The 27118-nt window shown below is 38.3% G+C and overlaps 1 protein-coding gene across 1 annotated transcript; it reads left to right on the top strand.

Moving 5' to 3' along the window:
- Positions 1-13945: 13945 nt before the first annotated feature.
- Positions 13946-15945, top strand: LOC131162890 (mogroside IE synthase-like). The gene is made up of 3 exons (XM_058119498.1): positions 13946-14037; positions 14119-14792; positions 15075-15945. Exons 2-3 carry the CDS (start codon positions 14144-14146, stop codon positions 15788-15790), a joined length of 1365 nt encoding a protein of 454 aa, XP_057975481.1. The 5' UTR covers positions 13946-14037; positions 14119-14143; the 3' UTR covers positions 15791-15945.
- The last annotated feature ends 11173 nt before the right edge of the window (positions 15946-27118 follow it).

Raw genomic sequence — 27118 nt, 5'->3', positions numbered from 1 at the left:
GCTAGCGGCTGATTTTGTCAGCATAGATTGTCGTGCATGAGAGGTGATATTTAGACCCCCGGGGGAAGCAGAATTCAAGTTTGTAGGGTCGCATGTACAATCCCCGCCTCAGCTAGTTTCAGCTATTCAGGCCAGGAGACTACTGCTGAGTGGTTGTCAGGGGTTTGTGGCGGTTGTGAAAGAGATGTCAGAGAATGAATCGAAACTTGCTAGCACGCTTGTAGTGAAGGAGTTTGTGGATGTTTTTCCAGATGAGTTACCAGGCTTGCCACCCGACCGTGAGGTGGATTTCTCTATTGATTTACCTCCCGGTACAGCGCCGATTTCTAAAGTACCTTATCGAATGGCACCAATGGAGTTAGCAGAATTGAAGAATCAATTGCAAGATCTACTAGATAAGGGCTTCATATGACCCAGTGTATCTCCGTGGGGAGCTCCAGTTTTATTTGTGAAAAAGAAAGACGGGACTATGAGGATGTGTATAGACTATAGGGAGATAAATAAAGTGACAATCAAGAATAGGTATCCTCTACCCCATATCGATGATTTGTTTGACCAGCTCCAGGGTACACGGGTGTATTCGAAGATTGACCTCAAATCTGGCTACCATCAGGTGAAGGTGAAAGCAGAAGACGTCTTAAAGACGGCCTTCAAGACTAGGTATGGGCATTACGAGTTTCTAGTGATGCCATTTGGTTTGACGAATGCTCCTGCGGTATTTATGGACTTGATGAATAGAGTCTTCCACCAATACCTAGACCAATTTGTTGTTGTTTTTATTGATGATGTACTGGTCTATTCTAGGAACTATGAGGAGCATGAGATGCACTTAAGGCAGGTTTTGCAGACACTTCGGGAAAAGAAGTTGTACGCCAAGTTCAGTAAATGTGAATTTTGGCTGGAGAAGGTCGTGTTCTTGGGGCATGTTGTATCTGGAGGCGGTATTTCTGTGGATCCTAGCAAGATTGAGGCTGTAGTGAATTGGGCTAGACCGAGAAATGTCCACGAGATCAGGAGTTTCTTGGGGCTAGCAGGCTATTACCGTCGTTTTGTTGAGGGATTCTCAGCTTTGTCAGGGCCTTTAACATGACTGACGAGGAAGAATGTCAGATTTGAGTGGGATGATAGCTGTGAGCAAAGTTTTCAAAAGTTGAAGCAGAGACTAGTCACAGCACCAGTGTTGATCATCCCATGTGGGGGTGAAGGGTATACCATTTACAGTGATGCGTCCTTGAAGGGACTTGGCTGTGTATTAATGCAACATGGCAGGGTAGTGGCGTATGCATCCAGGCAGTTGAAAGAATTTGAGAAGAACTACCCTACCCATGATCTTGAGTTGGCTGCAGTGGTACACGCACTGAAGATTTGGAGGCATTACCTGTACGGTGAGCAGTGTGAGATCTTCTCCGACCATAAAAGTTTGAAGTATTTCTTTACGCAGAAAGAACTGAATATGAGGCAGAGAAGGTAGTTGGAGCTGATTAAGGATTTTGATTGTACCATCAGTTATCACCCAGGGAAAGCAAACGTGGTGGCTGATGCGTTGAGTAGGAAATCCAGGCAGCCAGTGTTGACGGCTATGGGGATCCAGCATCTGATCAGAATGGATCTGGAGAGACTCGGCATAGAGTTGGTGGAGAGTGATCTCCCAGTATGTATTGCTAGCCTAGTGGTACAGCCTACCCTGCAAAAGAGAATTAAAGTTGCCCAGAAGGAAGATTCAGAGCTAGTGGAGGTGATAGACAAAGTACAGAGTGGGCAGGGGGAGGAGTTCAGTATCGCAGATGACGGAGCTTTGCGGTTCCGTTCCAAATTATGTGTTCCTGCCGATACTGAGATCAGGAAGACTATTCTAGAGGAGGCTCACAAATCTTTGTATACAGTTCATCCCGGTAGTACGAAGATGTATAAAGATCTGCGAGAGTCATACTGGTGGAGTGGTATGAAGAGAGAGATTGCCGAGTATGTAGCGCAGTGTTTGACGTACCAGCAGGTAAAGGCTGAGCACCAGAGACCGACAGGGCAGTTGCAGCCGTTATTCATGCCGGAGTGGAAGTGGGATCACATATCGATGGACTTCGTGTCAGGACTGCCGACGGCGTTACATGGTCATAATGCCATCTGGGTGATTGTTGATCGATTGACGAAAACCACCCACTTTATTCCCATCAAGATCAGCTACTCCCTCAGCCGTTTAGCGGAAATTTACATTCAGTAGATAGTACGTTCTCATGGGGTGCCTGTATCTATTGTGTCAGATCGAGACCCACGATTCACATCACGATTTTGGAGGAGTCTGCAGGAGGTTCTGGGGTCTCAATTATCGTTTAGTACGGCATTCCATCCTCAGTCAGACGGGCAGACTGAGAGGACGATACAGATATTAGAGGACATGCTCAGAGCGTGTGTACTAGACTTTGGGGGTAGTTGGACCCAGTTCATGTCATTAGTAGAATTTGCGTATAATAACAGTTATCAATCTAGTATTGGCATGGCACCATTTGAGGCTCTGTACGGTAGGAGATGTCGTTCTCCTTTGTTTTGGGATGAAGTGGGTGAGTGGCGAGTAGTGGGACCAGAGCTGGTTCAGCAGGCGTGTGATAAAGTTCATCTTATCAGGGATAGGATCAGTGCAGCTCAGAGCCGACAGAAGAGTTATGCTGACCATCGCCGCAGGAATTTAGAGTTTGACGTAGGTGATCACGTATTTTTGAAGATAGCTCCGATGAAAGGGGTTATGCGATTTGGGAGGAAGGGTAAACTTAGTCCTAGGTTTATCGGTCCATTTGAGATTCTAGATAAAGTGGGACCGGTAGCCTACAGGCTAGCTTTGCCACCTGTATTGTCCAGGATTCACAACGTATTTCATGTTGCTATGTTGAGGAAATACGTCCCAGACCCTTCTCATGTCATCAATTATGATGAGTTGGAACTTAGTGATTCACTGGGATATGAGGAGGTACCAGTACAGATTCTGGATAGGAAAGTGTAAGAGCTATGTAACAGGACGATTCCTCAAGTAAAAGTCTTGTGGAGGAATCATGCAGTAGAAGAGGCTTCTTGGGAGTCTGAGGAGCAGATGAAGCAGAGGTATCCGCATTTATTTCAAGAAGTCTGAGTGAATAAATGTAAATAGTTAAGTAGTTTTCTGTTGCAGGTACATGTAATGGTTGAATAGTGTAGTACTTTAGTTTTGGGAGAATGGTTTTCTTTTGTATATGTAATCTTCCAAGACTCGAGATGTAACCACGATATTCCTCCGCCATAAGTGAGGGTAGGTAATAAAATGAGTAGACCCTTTTTCCTGATTAAAGGATGGTGAGTTACGGAAACAGTAAATTTCGAGGACGAAATTCTTTTAAGGGGGGAGGAATGTAGTAACCGGAAAAAAAAAAATAAAAATAAAATTTAATTAAAAAAAATATAATAATAATAAAATAATAAAATAAAATTAATTAATTAAATTAACAAGTAAAATGAATAGTATGATAAGGAAAATATATATATATATATATATATATTGAAGCATGTATATATATATATGTGTGTGTGTGTGTGTATATATATATATATATATATATAAGTAAGTTATTATGATATGTATTTAATATAAAGGTTAAAGGTATATATATATATATATATAGAAAGTGGAAAGCTTCTTCAAGAAGCTTACTTGGATATTTTTTGGAAGTGCTCTCTCTCTCTCTCTCTCTCTCTCTTCTCTCTCTCTCCTACGACTCTCTCTCTTCGATTTCGGGCTAGTTTTACGCCGGATCGACAAACCGAAGCCACCACGACGCTCCTGGCGAAGTTCGCTACAAGTCTGCCGGAGCGGATCGTTAGGGAAATGAAGTTCGATTTCATCCCAAATCCAAGGTAAGGCTTTATATTCAATATTTGGATTTTTGACGGTTGAAGAAAGTGATATACGCGTAAAAATACTGAACTTTAATACTGAAAATTTTCAGTTCCAGGGTGTTGATTGGGAACGTTGGGAATCATCCCTAAGTTGAGGTAAGACTTTTTTAAGTCGAATTTGACTTAGTGGTAGTTATAGAACATGTTGTACGTACGAAAATACTAAACTTTAATTTTGTGAGTTTTCATTTTCAGGGGGTTGAGTTGAGAACCTTGTGGGTACGGAGAAGATTTTCTTAGGGGCTTTTCAGGAATCAGGTAAGGCGATAAACGAAGCTAGTTTTGTTTTGAGAAAATGTATGTATATATATGTAGCATCTGGTTTCAGGAAAAATAAATATATTTATATATATGATTTATATTTGGAAAATACTGTTTAAATGATGATATGTTGAATACGTAGAAAATTTGTTTAGTGTGGCATGAGTATAAAAATGTTGTGAAATACTATTTTTTTTTGGAATGGGGACGATATGGATTTCTATGATGGAAAACCGGCGTACGGGCCGATGATTTTCATGATACACGTATATATGTGAAATGATATGATTGATGTGAAAATAAATGATATGAGATATTTATGTATCACGGTTTTAGTATATGTATATGATATCAGAACCTGGTTGGCTTGGTCTAGGCTAGCACTTGCACGGTACCGTTGCTATGTGTCCATGGTCCTCGTGATCATGATATCTGTGTTAACGCTGCTGTACGGAGTGGTGTGAGATTGGATGGTCGATGTGGTTATTTTCAAGAAGTGTGCTGTTATCGCCCCTGGTGTACGGACCAGTCTGGGTAGACCCATCGGACCTACAGACTACTGTTTGACTTGGCAGTGGTCGGCCAACCATTGTCAGGTCCTGCCTTCGGGCCACACAACCCAGTCATGTGGGGGTAATACATGACAACAGCCAGCTAACCTACCAGGATTGTTTTTATGTTATTATTATTATGATATGAGATGAGAAATGTTTATGAAAATGCAGTATGTTCTGCCATGTTTTGATATGCATATGTTTTCCCAGATTTGATAAACAGTATTGAACATGTTATGTATGGTATATGTAGAACACAGAATACTCATGTTGCCACACACTGGTATTAGTTTATTTCCCTTACTGAGAGGTGTCTCACCCCTAAATCTTATACATTTTTCAGGAGCCCCTGATAGGAGAGCAGGAAAAGCCCCGCTGATCTAGATCAATTGTTTGCCCTCTTTGGAAGGGTAAGTTTTTGGTAGGGACAGTTAGGTTTTGTGGGGATTGTCCCTAGATTTCATTTTTGAGATGTATATACTGTGAGATAGTAATTGTAGTGACTCTGGTATGTGTTATGCACATTATGATGAGATGTATATGATTTTATACTTTCTACTGCGTAGGCTTCTGCTGTATGTTTTGTTATATCCCTGGTGCCCACGGGCCCAGGTGGATTGTGACCTGCTGAACTGGAAAGTATGATGTGATGATAATTTATTTATATAAAAAAAAATATATGCGAAAAAGGAGCAGGTCGTTACAGTGACGACATCGGGTTACTTGATCATGTGTGTGAGAGTGTATGCACTGTTTTGAAACTGTTTTGTGAAAGTACTGGAATTGCATTTAACTGTGTATGTTTTGCTATCATGATAACACTGAAATGCCACACACCGATATAACCTGTATCTGCTTTATTGAGAGGTGTCTCACCTCTGCTGTACGTACATATTTTTTAGGTCCTTCGGGTAACCAGAACTAGCTACCTAGTGTAGGAGCGTAGTGTTGGTGTACTGCGGGAAGTACTAGGGTAAGTCCTAAGCTTATGCTGGGTGGTCTTTTAGGGGTTTTGACTGCCACCCGAATTTGTGTTGTATTTTATGGAGTTAGACTTCTTTGTATAGACTCTGGTATTGTACTGTACATGTATAAAAAGACTTATCTTCCGTTGTGTTTCTGTGGTATATGTAAATGTACATAAGGTGCCTGGGAACCCCACGGGGACGAACCCTTGTTCATTGTACTGTGTCATTGGTGATTTGTATGATATAGGGACATGATTAGGTTACTTATTCACCCTCTTTCCCATTATTGGGTTCGGGGCGTGATAGATAACTAATATGTTTCTTGGTTTTAAATATGAAACAAATTCAATAATTCAGTGTGTGACGCCCCAAACCCGCCAAGTGGAGTCTTGGTGTCATGTATTCCAATCACTTGTATCTGATACCATAATTAACATGCACGCAATAGAATATAAATAAATAACCTCAAATAAATACCAGAGTTCTATATAACAACCCAAAAATGAAACTACAACATCCAGATATCCGTATCTACAACCAACATTTAAAACATAACCCAGTACAAATATGTTTATATATATATATACTAGTATCTCACAATATCCCAAAAAGAAACCACCAAAAGTAGTCCCAGCCTAGGCCTTCAAACCTGATCTCTAGAAGAACCTGAAAAGTTGTTAATCCACTAAGGTGAGACACTTCTTAGTAAGGGCAGAATAAATTATAATAGTGTGTGACAAATGAGTTTTAATATTTATATATTAAAATAAACTGCTTCTTATATAATATCAATAACAACTGAGAAAACGTATCATTAATAACATCACTGACATCTGATATCATACACACATTCAATATGCACATGTACATAATTTTTATGCAGGCAAAAGTCCCTGTGGATAGGGAAGATTACCCCCCATACAAGTAGCTTCCCTATGCTCTGGTACTAAAAATTACCTACCAGAGTACTCACCTTACTCAGTAAGCCCTCAGGTGAAGAATTACCTCGCCGCCAGTATACACATCTTTATTATTTTAAAGGTAAAGGTTTTCGAGAATCGAGATGTCTATCCACCCATACAAGTAGCATCCCCTTGCACTGATACCAAGAAACTACCTATCAGAGCATTCGCCTTTCTCAACAAGCCCTCGATGGTATGTTTACCTCGCCGCATGCACACACATGCATTCACAATATGCTATACCATTATTATTATGTTTTAATTAAATTCACATGCACAACACATCCACACAGGAATCATGCAACTTAAACTTTGTCTTCCAATGTCCTCAGTACGTGGCCCACATAGAGTAACTGTGTACATATCAGCATGTGGCCCACACAGGAACCTACACACTTTTTATCTACACGTGGTCCACACAGGCACCACTATCCACACATGGTACATAACATGGCTCACACAGGCGTCACTATCCACACATGATACATAACATGGTCCACACATGCGCCATTATCCACACAGGATATAACGTGGCCCGCACAGGCACCACTATTCACCAGTATCCAATCCCCATGACGTACTAGTAGTACATCGATAGAACAAGCTCCTTGACCTGCCAATGTTCTACCCCATATAAATGACAATATGACGAGCTCCTTGACCTGCCAATGTCATAGCATGATTTATATCTAGGCAATATAACAACCTCCTCATGTCAACATTATATTGAGATGCATATGAATAACCACACCAGTTAGTTCACACAAATGCATCAATGTATTACCACACAGGTATCCAACAGATCAATACATTCCCACACAGTAATCCGACAGATCACTACGTTTCCACACATGAGTCAAACATAACAATTCATTCATCATGTCATAATCATTCCAAACATTCTCACATGCAAACCCAAATACCACAGTAATTCATATTCAATTTATTAGGCAAAATTGTTCTCATGTTACACGAATTTAATATCATATGCAATTATCTCAAATATGAACCTTAAATAAAATCATCATTTTCCAGTACTCAAGCTGTTCCCAAAAAAAAAGTCATATAGATAAATAATTTAATTTCATATGCTCGTAAATAACCGGTTCACCTTAGTAAAATACTGATATAATTTTATTCCCCCTTACTTGATTTCTTGAACCACGCCTGCAGGGTTCCCAAAATTGTACTTGCAGCATTCACTCGAATCTTGATTCAATCAAATCAACTCCAATAAAATATTATTTTAACATTTCCTAATTTATAATAATTAAATAATAATTAATTTCTAAATAACTCATTTATCCTAGTTTTGGGGCTATGCCTACAACGACCCCACGAGAAATCCGCTCCTCTAGATTTATATAGAATCATCCCTAGATTCTCGTGATGGTGTCTGATCGTCAATTTGGCTTAAAATATAAGAAAAATTGAGATAAGTGTGAGAATTTGCTTTACCCCAGGAGATATGCCTACGTTGCTCTTATGACAAATCCACTTCGGTAGAAATGTCGGTGGCAAAAAATGGAATCCAGTGGTATTTTCGAATTTTCAATTGGGCGAGAATCCACCGCGAAATCGTAGAGATAAAAGAAGTGGAGAGCGTGAGAGCCTGAGAGAGTTTTTTTTTTTTTTTTTCTATCTTCTTTTTGCTTCCAGGAAGCTTCAACATTAAGCTTCTTTATCTTTTTTTTTTTTTTTTTCCTATATCCTTTATTTTATACTTATAATAATAATAACTTATCCTTATATGTATTTAAGCATATATATATATACACATAACCCACATATTTCCTAATTTAATTAGTTTCCTTAATAATGTTTAATTAATTAATAAATATTTATTTAATTAATTATTTAATTATTATTTTTTCCTGGTTACTACACAGTGAGCTTCAAAATTTGATAATCTGATTTTTCAATCAATCAATCAATATAGTATACTAATTTCAAATATGGATCAAAGTAAGAAACTTCAGCAACTCTCAATATTTAGCAAGTGTTAAATAATCATACACATAGGTTATATGTTTGCATAAAATTAAGGAGAGTAGGGAGAAGAGCTAAAGACCGTATTTTTACAAGGTTCGGCCAACGTCCTTACCCCAAGCAACCGCTGTGAGAATTTTCCTTTCCAACTTCTTTACAAGCCAAGTTACAACCTCTCCGTATCAGGTGGAGATTCCTCTCTAACAAGAATACCCCTTCTTGTTAGCCAACGATTCAACAATCCTGAATCGTTAAACAACAAAAAAACAAGAAACAATTCTGTCTACAAGTAAAACTCTCTCAACAAGAGCATATTAGTACAATTTAAAATAAAAAATATTTCAATCAATAATCAATATAAAGAGTGAAGCTCAGATTATTATCACCAGGGTTCTGATTTGATTTGAAAATCTCAGTACAGAATGATCAGAAACCATGAGTTATATTAGCACAAACACAACAAGACTTCAGAAAATATTTGAGCAAGAAAGATTTGAAGAGTAGAAAGAATTTAGATTAATTGCTGCTTGTAGGTATCTTTGATCTTTAGGTTTACCATGTATTTATAGAAAGAAAAAGTTAATTTTCATATTCACCAAGTTTCTTAGAGTGTTTCCCAAGTTTTCACAAAGTTTAAGGGCCAAGTAATCAAATTTGGAAACTTCCCTCATTATTTTAAAATTTAAAAACATGAAGGTCAGTCGTCCGATCTTAAAGGGTCAGTCGCCTGTGCCTTGAAATTACAGCGTATTCTGAAAGTCAATACAGGGTCAATTGCCTGAGCCTTAATGTTCAGTCTCCTAATGTAGTTCTGTTTGTAATAAAAACATATAAAAATGTCAGTTAACTGATTTAACTAGGTCAGTTGCCTGAACTTACAACTTTTAAAAAATCTTTGATTTTTAATACTTCATCCCTTTGATCTTGGAAAAAACTTAAATAAAACATTTTCCAGGGTTTTCAAAAATTGGTCTCTAAGTCAATAATGATTCCTAAGAGTTTCAATCATTTATATTGAAATTTATGAAGTACTTACATGAGACTTCTTAAAACTATGACTTTTCTAATCACTAAGTCTTCATGTTTATCTTGACATCAAGTTTCAATAGTCTTTAACTTCATCATGTCTTCTATCTTTGAGTTCAAGCTTTCAAAAGACTTGTCAAGCACTTGATCTTGATCTAAAACACTTGAATCACTTGATCACTTGAGTCCTGAAACTTCGCTTAACCAAATATGTTAAGTTCCTTTGATTTGTTATCATCAAAATAAGATTATAAGCCTTGTTAGGCCAACACCCTTCTTACTTGATAATTGGCAATGAGTAGTGATACTATGAAAGCATCATCATGTGGCTATTGTACACCTTCCTTATCTTTCTCGGTAAAGGTGATGATCTCCTCTTGCTTCTGCTTTTTATGATTCTGATTTTGATCATCGGGTAGAAAAACCTGCTTTGCATATCTCTTCCTTGCTCATGCGCTATCCCCTCTACTAGTTGATCCTTTGAAGAACATGACAATTTTTCCCATAACCCGCTCGTCTTTTTGCTTAACCTTTAGTTTTTGTTGGCTACGTGCTTCAACTCGACGGTCACTTCTTTTTATAAACTTTGACAAGTACCCACTTCTAATTAGAGTTTCAATTTCATTTTTCAAGTGGACACACTCTTCCTTGTCATGCATATGATCCCTATGGAATTTGCAAAAATTTGAGGTATTCCTCTTGTACGACGGTGTGCGCTTAGGCTTTGGCCAGGAGATGTAGCCTTTCTCCCTGATGTGCATTAACACATTGATTTGAGAGACATTCAAAGGGGTATAGGATTGGAACTTAGGTATGGGTCCCACCTCCCTTAGAGTGCTAAATTGCCTATTACTTTCTTGCATTTTCCCCACTTTGGCTGCTTCATCCATGTCCCTTGGACCCTTCCTTTTCAAATCGGTTAGACTCCTTTTTGTAGTCATAACTTCTTCTAGATTGATATATTTTTGAGCTCATGTCATCAATTCTCCCATATTGATTGGGTTTTTTTTTTTCCCTAACTAGTTTAGGAAGTGCCCCGGCTGAGGAGCTATTGTCAGAGCTGCTACAGCTACTCCATGATTCAAGCTTTGAATCTCTAAGGTGGCATTGACGAAGTGGTGCATGAACTCTTTTACTGTTTCCTTTTCCCCTTGGAATGGGAGGGGGTGCACTCTTAATCTTTACAATCCTAGATGGATCAGAGGAGCAGTACACATTGGGGTTGGAATTTTCAATGACAAATAACGATGCAGAGTATGAAGCCTTATTGGCAGGGTTGCGACTCTCGATGTCCCTTGAGGTGAGAAGACTTAAGTTTTGAGTGACTTTCAATTGGTAGTAGAACAAGTGAGAGGTGATTTTGAAGCTAGGGAACCAAAAATGAAAAAATATCTGGCAAAGGTATTAGAATATACCAAGACATTTTTAGAATTTAATATTAAGCACATTCTCCAAATAGAGAATGCAAAAGCTAATGCACTATCAAAGTTAGCCTCATCCTCAAAGCTAGACTGAGAGAGTGTAGTATACTTGGAGCGAATAAGAAAACCAACTCATGAAGAAATCACCATAACATAAATGGAAGCAGAGGAATATTGGAAAACTACGATGGTAAAATATCTTCAAAATGGATGGTTACCTGACGATAGGAATGAATCAATGAAGCTAAGGAAGAAGGCAGTAAGATATACGTTAATAGGCAAATAATTGTATTGACGATCTCTAAACGTTGTCATACTTATGATGCTTGGGGAACAAAGAAGCAGAGTATATATTGAGAGAGATCCATGAAAGGATCTGTGGTAACTACCTAACTGGAAGAGCATTGGCTCACAAAACTTTATGACAGTGATACTATTGGCCCACCATGAGGAAAAATGTGCCAACTGTTGCTGTAAAAAATATAACGGCTTTTGTGAATCATCCCTCAACCACAACCACCTAAAAAGAATCAGACCTAGATAGCTTGAATGACTCGAGGCGTACTCCGAAGGATCAATCCATTGCCTAAGTTAGGAACTGTGGGAAGCTTTAGGTTGCAACAATAAGAGAAGAATGAGTGAGAATGATATGCATATTTCCTCTTAGAATACCCTTTTTTATAGTGGTAGAGTCTGACTCTCCTTTAATTTAGTGTTTTTGGGCGCATTATTATATTTATGAGGGTTATGGATAAATTAAGGGGATTTATGCAGAGAGTTTTAATAGCAATTTTATAACTGTTTCCCCTCATGAAAATGTCTATTGACTTTAATATATCAGTTAGGCATGAATGTTAATGATGATTTTATAATCGTCTCCCCTCATGAGTGTGCTTAATTATTAATTTTGGGTATATCAAAAACTTATTTCTTTTCCAAATATGAAAATTGGCCTTAGTCCTATCCTCTACTTTAATTTTCTTTATCATAAAGAAAGAATAGACATGCAAATAAAGTAATCAATATTATGATGACTTTTGTACCTATATTATAACTAGCTTTAGAAAATAAAATAACAATACAGTGCATTTGAATATTTTAAGCAATGATAGTTGACATCATCGCATATGTCAGCACAATGTTATTTTTTTAATAATTAAGGTATAGGGCGTAAATGGGCAAGCAATTTGAATAATTTTTTAGATTGCAATTAACAATATTTTAATACTTTTTATTTATAAGGGACAACCTAATTATTAAAGTTTATAATTTTTATATTAAAACTTTTAGGTCTTAAAAATCATACAAAAAATATTATTGTGTTCCAAACCTACGTTTCAAATTAATCAAAAAATTTTACATTTAACTCAACATCAGTATTATCTTTTGATATTTGTACATAAATTAATATATATATATATATATATCCCTTTTTATAAAAAGGTATAAATATGATAATGTAATATAATGTTTCAGTGGGCCCCCATAGGGAAGCTTGTCGCTTTGCTTCCACATGACCTTTATATCTGACTTTCAGAAAATGCGACCTACCCAATGCTCATTTCTAACCCTTGTTAACACAAATTTTTCATTGTATTTTATAAAGACAAATTTTTTGAAGGGATATTTGTGTTATTTTGATAAATCTTAGAAAAGATTTGTGACATTTTCAAAATTTTATGAGAGGTGTATGACATTTTTGAAATTTTGAGAGAGTTTTTTTCTTTCTTTTTTCCAAATCTAAGGGAAGAAAAGTATTTTTCGCCTATTAGTTTAAAATATTGCTTATGGAATACTTTAAAGACATAATATATTTTCTCATATTTTGAATTTCTCCTTTGTATACCTTCCAATATATAGATACCATTGAATTGTAATTTGTAAAGTTAAGGTGTCCGCGCACCAAGAATTCTTTTTCCCCCTTTTTAGAAAGAAGAAACAAAATAGAATGCATATTATCTTTTGTCAATAATGTAATGAAATCTAACTACATATTTTCATCTTTTAGTCTCATATAATTATTAAACTAGCTTTTCAAAAAGAATATATAGATTATTTATAAACATTGTGAAACTATACGAGGGGCTATAATGGGAGTCAAAAAAAAATTTCTGTTGTGCAAATGTGGCGACCGCAGTGACCAAAACTAGAAAGTGTTTTGAGTATAAATACGTTCCAATTGTCAACCTCTGCGATTCACATTTTCCCTTCTCTCTCTCTCTCTCTCTCTCTCTCTCTCTCTTTGCGCTTCTTGGTTGTTCAGATTGCCTTCTGCAGGAGGTAAGCAGCTCAAAATCTTCCAGGTATAATTGAAACATAGTTGATATATACTGTGCTTTTCAAAATTTCTCGCATTCCTCAAATCTCTTCCCTCCCTTTTTTCCAATGCAAAGACTAATGACGAACCCCATTTCTATTTTTTCCTCTTTTTCTCTTTTTGAATTACCCTCTTCGTGATTTCTTTCTTGGTGTTGATTTCTCTGCTTCCATATATATATATATATATATATATATATATATATATGCTTTGCAGGTAGGAATAAAGAGAATGAAATTTAAATTATCATGTGATTTTGTAATTAATCAGTTTTTTTTATTGCATTTCATTCCTTCCCCATTTCATTCTACAGATCTAACATTTGGAATCCCGCGTGATGAACATTTCATTCTACAAATATTGAGAATATGATGCCAATCCTCTTTCATTATCTTTAATACATACAAAATTAAGAAACCAAAACGTGTCCAATTATTTGCCCATGTGACTAAACAGCCTATATGCATAAATATAATGTTATGATTTTATATTATATTGTATAGTAGTATAATAATGCAAAAATATTTACAGAGGTTAAGTTCTTCAACTGGAGGGACATGCGCATGCCCGGCTGCATGTTGCCAGACATTACTGTTTTAATGCATTTCTTTGCTGGGCAAGGTGATATGGGCTATCATTTTCACTTTTCTGCATCTTTCCAACACAATATTGATAAACAGCTGAGATACGCATATACTGCAGGGACAAATACTTGTTTGGCAGTGAAATGGAGGAGGAGAGAGCTTACAAGGCCCATGTTGTGGTTTTTCCACTAGATGGACAGGGTCACATAAACCCAATGCTCCAATTTTCCAAACGTCTGGCTTCAAAAGGACTCAAAATCACAGTAGCTGCTACCACCTCCAACATCAAGACCATTGAAGCTACAGCTGGGTCAATGGCACTTGAGCCAATTTATGACGATTGCAGTGAAGGCGGTTGGCATGGACAAGGAGAATTTAAGGGCTATCTTGAGAGGTTTGAAGCCAGTGGTGCGCGGCGCTTAACTGAACTCGTCAAGAGACTAGAAAAAACCGCGCACCCTGTCAAGTGCCTTTTATATGATGCAAATTTACCCTGGGCTCTCAACATAGCCAAGCAGCTGGGCTTAGTTGGAATTGCATTTTTCACTCAGTCATGTGCTGCAATTGCCAACTACTACTCCATGCATTACGAGGTATTAGCTAAGCCATTGCCAGTGGCTGCATATCCAATGCCTGGGCTGCCAAAGCTTGGTGTTCCATGCATGCCTTCACTGGGTCCAGAAACAGGACGCTATCCCCCTTTAATCGTACACATTTTGAAACAATTTGATGGAATTGAGAATGCAGATTGTATCGCTTTCAACTCATATGATAAGTTGGAAGAAGAGGTGAGTTAATTTCATTGTGAGTTTAATTATAATGATTCGGTAAATATTTAGTGTGTTTTGATTCACTAAGGGTATAATCGTACAACATAGACTTGCATTTGAATCAGAATTGAACTCACCTTATCAACCTTGATGGCTTTTCAGTTCTTGCTGAAATAATCTTCCCTATTGTTGTTCTACTGACAGCCATAAATGTATATTTAAAGTCCAAAGTTTCTGTATTACGACTTTAGACCAATATGATGTCTGATAATAAGAAAACGTGGCTAAAATCAATTGTAGGTAGTGGAATGGATGGCAAATCTCTGGCCTGTTATGACTGTTGGACCGACCATACCATCTGCCTACCTTGACAAGAGGGTGAACGATGATGAAAGTTACGGTTTCAATCTCTATAAGCCAAACAATGATGCGTGCATGAAGTGGCTAAACAAGAAGGAAACTGGATCCGTGGTGTATGTTTCATTTGGGAGCGCTGCAAGATTGAACGCAAAGCAGATGTCTGAAATGGCATGGGCTTTGAAGCATACTAACTACAACTTCTTATGGATAGTGAAGGCAGCTGAAGAGAGCCTGCTTCCCAGCAATTTTGCAGAGGAGACTGCAGGAAAAGGACTAGTTACGACCTGGTGCTCCCAATTGGAGGTGCTGGCCCATCATGCAATTGGGTGCTTCATATCGCATTGTGGGTGGAATTCCACTGTCGAGGCATTGAGCTTTGGAGTGCCACTGATTGGAATGCCTCGGTTTCTAGACCAAATGGTTAATGCACATTTTCTACAGCAAGCGTGGGGCGTGGGAGTTAACCCCAGGGCAGATGAGGAAGGTTTTGTTACCAGGGAAGAAATCTATAGGTGCATCCGAGAAGTTATGGATGGAGAGAGAGGACAAACCTTTAAGAGCAACGCAATTCGGTGGAAGCAGTTGGCCAGAGAGGCGGTGGATGAAGGTGGAAGCTCAAATAAACACACTGACGAAATTGTTGCTCGAATTGTTTCCTAGCCCTTCTAATATTTATTGTCAAGTCAAGACTTGCTTCTTTCTCTTGCTCATGTCCTTAGCTGTTGTGTCATGGAATGTTTCTGTCTAATCATTCAGGGGTAATTTTTGGGGCAGCCAAAGGTTTGGAAATGGTGGGTCGATTGGTTCTGCTCAAATGTTGCTCTCTATATTGTTGTGAAACACCTCATATTGCCAAGGAACTCTAATATATTTTTATGATTGACTGTAGTTAATACAAATTTTATCCAATCCACCATCGTTAACGTCAACAAATAGCTTGTGCAACTGCAGCCATCTGTGGACCATGGGCCCCTTCACTGGGGCTCGTTGCCCGGGTGCTACGCCCTCAAGGTGGTTGATTAATAGGCTAATAGCTTAACCACCAACAAGGGCAAAGTAGCATAGAGCTGGAGCTTTGAAACTCGAAAGCGAAAACTCGAAAACGTCTCAATCCATGGCATTCAAACTCATTGACCTAACATCCTTTGATTCCTATGTAACTCATGTGACTCATGACCTAATTACCTAACCTTTTTTTTTTTTTTTTTTTGTAAAAGGTAATTGTAATAAGAAAAGACTAGTTGATTTGAATTAAAGTTTAAGAGTAACATGAGTAACTTTTATAAGTGTCATTGCAATCACTTTTTTAGTTATGGATGTGTAGTTGATTTCTTGAGCGCAACGATGCCCAATCCTTAGATTGTGCCTTTTGTTAGAACTAGTGGTTATTAATTATTTGGATGTATTTGAAAACAAACATTTGAACTCTAGTAACCCGAACCAAAAAAAAATAAAATCTTGAAGGAGACATTTTTAAATTACTTAAGGGCTAAATTATGTTTATTATTTCTCTCTCTCTCTCTCTCTCTCTCTCTCTCTCTCTCTCTCTCTCTCTAAGATCTCAGGCGGCTCATTACCCGAATTAACGATCCAACGTTACTATGTGGATCAGCGGGTGAATCTCTACAAGTCCTATGAAGTAGAATCTCGATTTGTGGATTTCTGGATTTTTACCCCGAAGTTGAGGTAAGGGTCGAAACAAGCTTAGTGACTTGTAGATCTGTACTAAATAGGGTGATATTGACGTATGGTCTTTTGGTTTTAGGATTTGAGAATCCGTGTGGCTGTTTCGAGCCGTTTGGAGTCGTGTTTCGATATTCGGGAACAGGTAAGGGGATTTGTTTATATCAGTTATTTTTAAAATCTGATCCAGTAGAACTGTAGGTTATGTTTATACGGATGTTTTGGTTACTTGTTTGGAAAATTTCACTGGGTGAGATTGTCGATTTTTCAGGTGTATGGTTTTCAGGAAAATTAGGGTTTCGAGTATTGTCTCCATTTCTTTTGAAAAATTGTTAATTTGAATAAAACTACCATACCTTTATTTTATATTAAATTGTATTTTTGGATCAATTATCATTTGATTGTTTAATTATCCAAATAAGTGTTGCAGGAGAGGATATTTTGTGATGATTGAGTTGTGATGTATTTGAAATGAAATATAGGAACTAGAGTTCCAAACTATTTACAGGAATGGTGGTTAATGACATGCCGATTTCATTATCGTGGGGTCAATAATGAAATGCCGGTTTGATTCCGTGGGGTCAAGACATTCCGGATTAATACCGTGGGGTCGTAAGACATGCCAGGTTAATATCGATGGTTGTAAATTTTCGGTTTACGCTGAAGAGTGTGAAAACACTAGATTTGTACCAGTTCAATACCGTGGGTCAATAATGACATGCCAGTTTGTCGGATTATGGTTACTAAAACGCTACTTCAATATCGTGGGGTCAATAATGACATGCCAGTTTGTCGGATAATATCGAGGTTTGTGGAATGCCTGTTCAATACCGTGGGTCAATAATGACATATCGGTTTGCCGGATTATGGTTACTAAAACGCTAGTTCAATACCGTGGGGTTAATAATGACATGCTGGTTTTCCAGATAACATCGAGGGTTATGGAATGCCGATTCAATACAGTGGGTCAATAATGATGTGCCGATTTGTCAGATTATGGTTACTAAAATGCCAGTTCAATACCGTGGGTTCAATAATGACATGCCGGTTCGCCGGATAATATTGAGGGTTGTGGAATGCCGGTTCAATACCGTGGGTTAATAATGACATGCCGGTTTTCCAGATTATACCGAGAATTGTGAAATATACTAGAACTGTTTGTGAAAATACTAGAAATGCGAAATGCTTTGTTTCTTATTGGAATAACACTCATGTGCCCACACAATGATGTAACCTGATTCTCCCTTACTGAGAAGTGTCTCACCCCAATTATACAAATCTGTTTCAGGTCCTTCAGGTAGCAGAACCTAGCGTTCTAGAGGGTTCTAGAGCGTAGTATTCTGTTAGTTTTTGTAAGTACTGTTGTGAGTACTGAACTGTAGCCGAGATGTCATTTTGGATTATGTTGGATACCTTGGGTTGATGTTTTTTATTATGACAGACTTAGTACTCTGGTATGAATGAAAGTAAGCGGTTGAAATATGTTTCCTTGCGTTATTCATATGAATAGTGGTTGTGAGTAGGGTATCCACGAGCCTTATCGGGTTAGACCCTTATATTTATTGGTATCATGGATGTTTGTATGATACATATACATGTTAGGTTCTCATATCATAGCATGCGGCCCACTTTCAGGGTTCGGGACGTGATAACTTGGTATCAGAGCTAACCAAGTTGTTAGGTCTTGTAGACTTGGTTAGGATTGATTAGGTGAACATACCAGAGTATAGGAATGTAAGGAATGAGTAGATTGAGATATGGGTAGAGTAGGTTGAGGGTTGTCTTGTAGCTAAACATAGATTCATTGACAGTGTTATGTGTTTTTCCTGAAATGACGATTTCAGTAAAACCATGGCAAACCATTGATGATTTCGTGTCGGTGCGGTGAGGCAGACCTTGACCTGAGAGTTTAGATGTTAACATGATTATTTTACAAGGATTATGTTAATTGTGCTATGACATAGGAATACTAATCTATTCTTATCCTGTTTTCAGAATGGAGCCTAAGGATAAGAACTTGGATGGTAGCTCGAAGGGACTTTGAGTGATGGGTCCCCTGCTGTGCCTCGAGGCTTGATTGAGTAGGTCTCGTGGGAGATTGTGTAACGACCTAAATTTAAAATGGTATTTAAATGATAAAAGAAAGGGAAATGGGAAACGAAAACAGAAGGGAATCAGCAGGGCTTCGTTGATGAATACAGGGGATTCATCGACGAAGGCTTAAGGGAATTCGTCGACGAATACAGGGGACTCGTCGATGAAGAAATACCGAGAGGGGAGTTGGAATCAACTGAATTTCATCGACGAAGGACTGAATTTCATCGACGAAATGTTAAAGAATTCGTCGATGAAGGACGTGGCTCGTCGACGAATTCTTTCCTATAAATATGAAAAATATGGATTTTAACTTCTTAATTAAGTTATCTTCATCCTCTCTCTCTCCTCTTCGGTCCTCTCCTTCTCTTTTGTCGATTTCGGGCCAGATCTTTGCCAGATCGATAATCTGAAGTCACCACGACGCTCCTGGGGAAATTCTCTCCAAGTCTGCCGGAGCGGATCGTCGGTGGAGTTGAGTTGGAAATCATCCCAAATCAAGGGTAAAACTTTTTACTCAATATTTGAACTTTTGATAGTTGAGGAAAGTGTTGTACACGTAAAAATACTAAAGTTTAATATTGGAAGTTTTCATTTCCAGGGATGTTGATTGGGAATGTTGGAAATCATCCCTAAGTTGAGGTAAAACTTTTTAAGTCAAATTTGGTATTGTGGTAGTTATAGGAAATGATATACGCATGAAAATAATGAAGTTTAATACTGGGAATTTTCGGTTTCAGGGTGTTGAGTTAGGAACCTTGTGAGTGCGGGGAAGATTTTCTTAGGGGCTTTTCAAGAAATAGGTAAGGGGATAAACTAAGCTAGTTTTGTTTGAGAAAATGCATGTATATACATACATAGCATCTGGTTTTAGGAAAAATAAATATATTTATAAATATGATTTATATTTGGAAAATACTATGAAAATGATCGTATGTTGAATATGTGGAAAATCTGTTGTGTGGCATGAGTATAAAATGTATGAGATATTGTTTCTGGAAATGGGATTATGATATGGATTTTTATGATGGAAAATCGGTGTACGGGCCGAGATTTTATATGATTTGTCGGCGTATGGGTCGAGCTATGTGTGTGATTTGCCGGCGTACGAGTCGTGCTATGTGACTGTGATTTGCCAGCGTACGGGCTGTGCTATGATTTGCCGGCATACGGGCTGTTCTATGTGGATGTGATTTGCCAGCGTACGGGCTGTGCTATGATATGTTTGCTGGCATACGGACCGTGCTATGATGTGATTTACCAGTGTACGGGCTGTGCTATGTGTTGCCGACGTACGGGCCGAGCTATGATAAAATGTGTAATACCGGCGTACGGGCCGATGATTTTCATGATATACGTATATGTGCAAAATGATATGGTTGAATTGATAATTAATGATATGAGTCATCCATGTATCACGGTTTTAGTATATGTATTTGATATCATAACCTGCTTGGCTTGATTTAGGCTAGCACTTGTACGGTACCGTTGCTATGTGTACATGGTCTTCGTGATAATGATATTTGTGTTAACGCTGCTGTACGGAGTGGTGTGAGATTGGATGATCGATGTGGTTATTAAAGAAGTGTGCTGTGATCGCCCCTGGTGTACGGGCCAGGTCTGGCAGACCCATCAGACTTACAGACTTGATATTTGACTTGGCAGTGGTTGGCCAACCATTGTCAGGTCCTGCCTTCGGGCTACACAACCCAGTCATGTGGGGGTAATACATGACAACAGTCAGGTAACCTACCAGGAATGTTTTTATGTTATTATTATTATGATATGAGATGAGATATGTTATGAAAATGCAGTATGTTCTGCCATGTTTTGATTTATATATATGTTTTCCCAGATTTGATAAAACAGTACTGAATATATTATGTATGGTATATGTAGAACACGGATTACTCATGTTGCCACACACTGGTATTAGTTTATTTTCCTTACTGAGAGGTGTCTCACCCCTAAATCTTATTAACTTTTCCCAAATATGAGAGCGGGAAAAGCCCCGCTGATATAGTACTGTTTATTTGCCCTTTTTGAAGGGTAAGTTTTTGTAGGGACAATTAGTTTTTGTGGGGAATGTCCCTAGACTTGATATTCTGGGATGTATATACTGAGATACAGTGATTGTAGTAAATCTGGTTATTGTGATGTATGATATGATGATTGTATGTTTCTTGCTATTTAGGCTTCTGCTGTATGTTCTGATAGATCCCTAGTACCCACGGGTCTAGGTGGATTGTGACCTATTGAGTTGGGATGCGAGATGTGTGGTAATGATTTTATTATTATGTAAAAAAAAAATGTGGAAAAATGAGCAGGTCGTGACGGCTTGGTATCAGAGCCTAGGTTGTTAGGTTCTGTAGACTTTAGAATGCAGCGAAAACAATACCAAAGTTTAGGTAATGATTTGAGGTTTGTTCTACAGACTAGAGGCAAGACTTCCATAGTAGTTTCTGTGTTTTTCCTGGAGTGATGATTTTAGGAAAACTATAGTAAGCTATTGTCGGGTTGTGTTCTTAGAATGTAGGACTAGGGATTAGAAATGAGTTGGAAATGTTGAGATAAGTGGTGAGGATAGGTGGGTAAATTATAAGGATAGGATTTCTGGGTTGTTTTCGTTGTTTCCAGGATGGATTCAGGAGGAGGTAGTGCCCATGCCAGTGGCAGTGAAGGAGTTGGGCCTTCGGGTGCAGCTGGGACAGACTCTGACGCTGTATTGCGTAGCGTGGCTCAGCAGGTTATGACTGAGATCGCTAGGAGCTTGAGGGAGCAGAGTGGTCCATTTGTAGGCCATGGCTACACTATAGAGAAGTTTACGAAGATGAATCCTCTGATATTCTTGGGTGGAGTTGATCCTGCAGCCACCGAGAACTGGATCCAGGAGACCGAGAAGGTCTTGGCCGTGTTGCAGTGTACTGAGGAATAGAGGGTCCTCTTCTCCACCTACAGACTGACAGGAGAGGCCGAGAGGTGGTGGACCGCAGTAAGACTGTTGGAGCAGTAGAGGATGACTCCAATAGTGTAATGCCCCGAACCCTTAAACCCGGGTCCGGTGCGTTATATCTGATCGTATCCTCATAAATCATAATCCATGACATACACAGTGGAAAACATAACCATAATCTCCATATAACATAATACCAGAGTTTACTAATTCTAACTATAATATATAATAAATCATCCAACACATGCATATCCATAATTACATATATCTCCAAAACATTTTAGTATGTTCACAAACTTTTTTTTCTTCACTGACTTAAAATATAAGGACGTAAAACATAAATATTTGCTTCCCAAAATTAACATAGAAATATACAATTTTATTTTTCTATTTCCCGATAATGCTATAAAAACCTCGAGCTCTTAAAGCTCGATCTCGAGGAAATCCTGAAAAAGATAAATTCATATTTGGGTGAGACACTTCTCAGTAAGGGAAGAAACAATATATTAAAGCAGTGTGTGGCCAACATGAGTTTATAATCAACATAATATTTAACGTTTGCAAATTCTTAACATAATGTTTAAAATCATTCTTTGATCCTATACACATGCAAATATTTAACCCACGAGACTACCCGAGGATAGGGGTGATTACTTGCCCATACAAGTAGCACCCCCCTGCTATGATATTTAGGCAACCCAAAGGTCGCAACTAAAGTATACTAGGGCACTCAATGATAAATAAATCTCGTACTCACACTGTTCAACAATAGCTTACTGGCAAAGACCCCAAGGATAGGGAAATCTACCCGCCCATACAAGTAGGTTCCCTCTGCCCTAGTATGTTATGCGGCTACTACCACATCTGTAGCTACTAGTGCACTTGCCTTACTCAACAAGCTCTCAGGCGAAAGGTATGCCTCGCCCAATTGTAACATGTTCTATGTACATACATACTTCTAATATCATAATACATCATTCTTTTCTGTCATTATAAATTCATGCACATTTATTCTTGTTCATAACTTAACTTTGCATTTCGTTTCACTTTAAGTGACTCTTTCCCACTTGTATCATTCACATTTCACATTTCATTTTATTGTATTGTCATTCCTTGTCATTTCATTTCATAACATTTTCATTTCATTCCTTTGTACTACAACTGCTCTTTAGCCGTCATTTGTTAGTCCACATAGAAATACGTTAGAATTTAACACAATTCCTTTTAACTGTCATCAGTTAGTCCACATAGAAATGAACTAGATCTGCTAACCCGGCTTTCAGCTGTCGTACCTTTACATGGTTGCATTTAACATACACAGGCAACATTATCCATATCATATTTTATTCTCATTGCTTTACTTACTTAGCCTGTATCTCATACATTTAACATATATTTGCACACAACATTCTATTTACTCATGCCATACAATTTAGTAATAAAATTCATACACTGCCTGTAAAATAAGCCAACCAACATTTAATGTTTATATACTAAAAATACCTTTCATGTCTTACATAAATATTCCGAAAATATTTTTCCACTTTCATCAGTTCATTTTCACACATACATATCTAATAAACAGTCCTAAACTCGAAAAAAATATAATTTAAACAGTTGGCATTTTACCCATACTAAAACATATACACGTACATATAACACAATTTATTTTTCCATTAAATTCATAAAAATTCTGATTTAATATATTTTTTCCCCTTACCTGGTTTCTTGAACTACGCCAACAGGGACTTCGAAAAATACTTGCGGTGCTCACCCGGACCCTGAAATTAAATTCCTAGTTCCAATAAATTATTCATGAATAAAATATTATTTAAATATTTGCTAGGGCCATAATTCCTAAATAAATAATAATACCCTTAAATTTAGCCAAATTGCCAAAATTTTCAAATCCCACTCTTACTTTGGAGTAGGGCCTAGAAAATCCCAATTGAAAAATTACCTGCATCAAAATGACGATGACGACGACTAGGATCACGTGGTGGTGTCCAATCGTCGATTTAACAGCATATTAACAGCAAAATTGAGAAAATGAGGAAAAATTACCTTTCCCCAAGAGCAGTGCCTAAGTCGTTCCCATGAAAAATCTGCTCCAATAGAAATGTCGGCAGCGGAACCAGGATTCCAACTGCACCTTCCATTTCTCGATCCGTCGCAAACTCACCAAGAAATTGAGAGAGAGAGATGGAGACGGAGGTGGCTGGCGCGCACGCAGGAAATAAGTTTCAGTGGGGAGGGTGCATCTTTTGCTTCTGACATCTCTTCTTTCTTCTTCTTCTTCTTCTTCTTTCTTCTTCACTTACTTTTATATATATATATATATATATTAACTTTTAACTTAAACTTATCATATATATATATATATGTATGTATTTATATATTATAATAACTTACTTATATATATATATATATATATATATATATATATATATTTCTCTTATTTCAATTAGTTTTTTTTAAATCCAATACAAAAATATTTAATTTAATAACTAATTATTTAATTATTTAATTATTTAATTATTTAATTTATCTTAATTTAATTTAATTTCTTTATTTTTATTTTTTTTCTTCTTTTTCCCACACCATTCCTTTTATTTATTTATCTGTTATTTTATTTATTATTTTTTTCTAAATTATTTTAATCATTTTAAATTTCCGGGTCTTTACAAATAGCCATGACATGGGATCAGTTTAAAGATTTGTTCTTTGATAGATATTTTCCAGCTACTGTCAGAGAAGCTAAGGTAGAGGAGTTCCTGAGTCTGAAGTAGGGATAGTTATCCGTCCAGCAGTACGCATCACGTTTTATCGAGCTCTCTTGCTTTGCCCCGTATATTGTTCCTAATGAAGTAAAGAAGGCGAGGCAATTTGAGAGAGGCTTGAGACGGAGTATATTTAAGTAGGTAGTGGTGTTACGGATCCAGGATTTTGTTGAGTTGGTCGACAGGGCGGCCTTGGCAGAGATTGGTAAGCGTCTTGATGCAGAGGAGCAGGGATAGAGGAAGAGATCTGCATCTACCGGCTACTAGCAGGGTCATAGACCGGACCAGCGGAGGAGAGGTAACCATGGCAGAGGACGGAGATAGGAGACAGGAGGACGCGAGGCGCAGACAGGGCAGGGTCCTCCAGTCTGTTAGACTTGTGGTAGGAGGCACTAGGGGGAGTGTCGAGCTGGTGGTATGGTGTGCTATCGCTGTGGTAGATAGGGGCATTTGGTGCGAGACTGTCCTACCCCACCAAATGCAGTTCCGATGTGCTATCGCTGTGGTAGACCGAGTCATATGGTACGAGACTGCCCTACCCCACCGGATACACTTTCAACTCCTAGACCATATCAGGGAGGCTATCAAGCGCCATGTGGGGGCCAGCAAACGAATACGGCTCCAGCTAGGGTGTTTCTTCTAATGCTGGGTGAGGCTGAAACGTCAGGTGACGTGGTGACAGGTACGGTTATTATGTTTTCTTTTAAAGTTATGACATTATTTGATTCAGAAGCTACACACTCATTCGTGTCTTTGGAGTGTGTTAAATTCTGTGGGACTGAAACATAGTCATTAGATGTTGAATTGTTGGTATCTACACTGAATGGGTCGGTAGTAAGGTGTAGTAGGATGCTCCGAGGTTGTCCAGTTGATATTCAAGGAAACACTTTGTCTGCTGATCTGATAGTGCTAGACATGCACGAGTTTGATGTTATATTTGGCATGGATTGGCTAGCAGCTAATTTTGTCAGCATAGATTGCTGAGCACGAGAAGTGATATTCATATTTCTAGGGGAAGCGAAATTCAAATTCGTAGGGTCGCGAGTGCAATCCCTGCCTTAACTAGTTTCAGCTATTCAGGCCAGAAGATTATTTCTGAGTGGTTGTCAGAGATTTGTGGCGGTTGTAAAGGAGATTTCAGAGGGTGAATTGAAACTTGCTAGCACGCCTGTAGTAAAGGAGTTTACAGATGTTTTCCCAGACGAGTTACCAGGCTTGCCACCCAACCGTGAGATAGATTTCTCTATTGATCTACCTTTCGGTACAACACCGATTTCTAAAGTACCTTATCAGATGGCGCCAATAGAATTGGTATAATTGAAGAATTAGTTGCAAGATTTGGTTGATAAGGGCTTCATACAACCTAGTGTATCTCCGTGGGGAGCTCTAGTTTTATTTGTGAAGAAGAAATACGGGACTATGAGGATGTGTATAGACTACAGGGAAATTAATAAAGTGACAATCAAGAACAAGTATCCTCTACCCCGCATTGATGATTTATTTGACTAGCTCTAGGGTACACAGGTGTATTCAAAGATTGACCTCAGATTCAGCTACCATCAGGTGAAGGTGAAAGCAAAAGATGTCTCGAAGACGACCTTCAGGACCAGGTATGGGCATTACGAGTTTCTTGTTATGCTGTTTGGTTTGACGAATGCTCATACGGTATTTATGGACTTGATGAACAGAGTCTTCCACCAATATTTGGACCAGTTTGTTGTTGTATTTATTGATGATGTACTGATCTATTCGAAGAGTTATGAGGAGCATGAGACGCACTTGAGGTAGGTTTTGCAGACACTTCGGGAAAAGAAGTTGTACGCCAAGTTCAGTAAATGTGAATTTTGGCTGGAGAAGGTCATGTTCTTAGGGCATGCTATGTCTGGAGACGGTATTTTTGTGGATCCTAGTAAGATCGAGGCGGTAGTGAATTGGGCTAGACCAAAGAATGTCCAGGAGATCAGGAGTTTCTTAGGGCTAGCTGGATATTACCGTCGTTTCGTTGAGGGATTCTCAGCTTTGTCAGAACCTTTGACACGACTGACGAGGAAGAATGTCAGATTTGAGTGGGATGACAGCTGTGAGTAGAGTTTTCAGGAGTTAAAGCAGAGATTAGTCACAACACCAGTGTTAGTTATCCCATTTGGGGGTGAGGGCTACACTATCTACAGTGAACACGGCTCAGGTGAGAGTTTACTCACTCATCCCTACCGATGCGGAGAACGCGGGTGATGTGGTGGCAGGTACCATGTTATTACTTTCGAATAAAGCCGTTGTCTTATTTGATTCGAGTGCAACCCACTCCTTTATATATGCAAATTTTGTGAAATTGTATGGTGTTGAAACCCAAGTGATGGATGCGGAATTGTCCGTGGTGACACCATCGAGGAGTATGGTGATATGTAGGAAGAAGTTGGGGGTTTATCTTATAGAAATTTAGGGAAGGACGCTATCGGTGAATCTAGTGGTATTCGACAT

This window comes from Malania oleifera, chromosome 8 (genome assembly GCF_029873635.1).
Source record: "Malania oleifera isolate guangnan ecotype guangnan chromosome 8, ASM2987363v1, whole genome shotgun sequence".
In the NCBI taxonomy this organism is placed as follows: domain Eukaryota; kingdom Viridiplantae; phylum Streptophyta; class Magnoliopsida; order Santalales; family Ximeniaceae; genus Malania; species Malania oleifera.
Note: the sequence above shows the minus strand (reverse complement) of the source record. Positions and strands in the feature narration are given on the sequence as shown.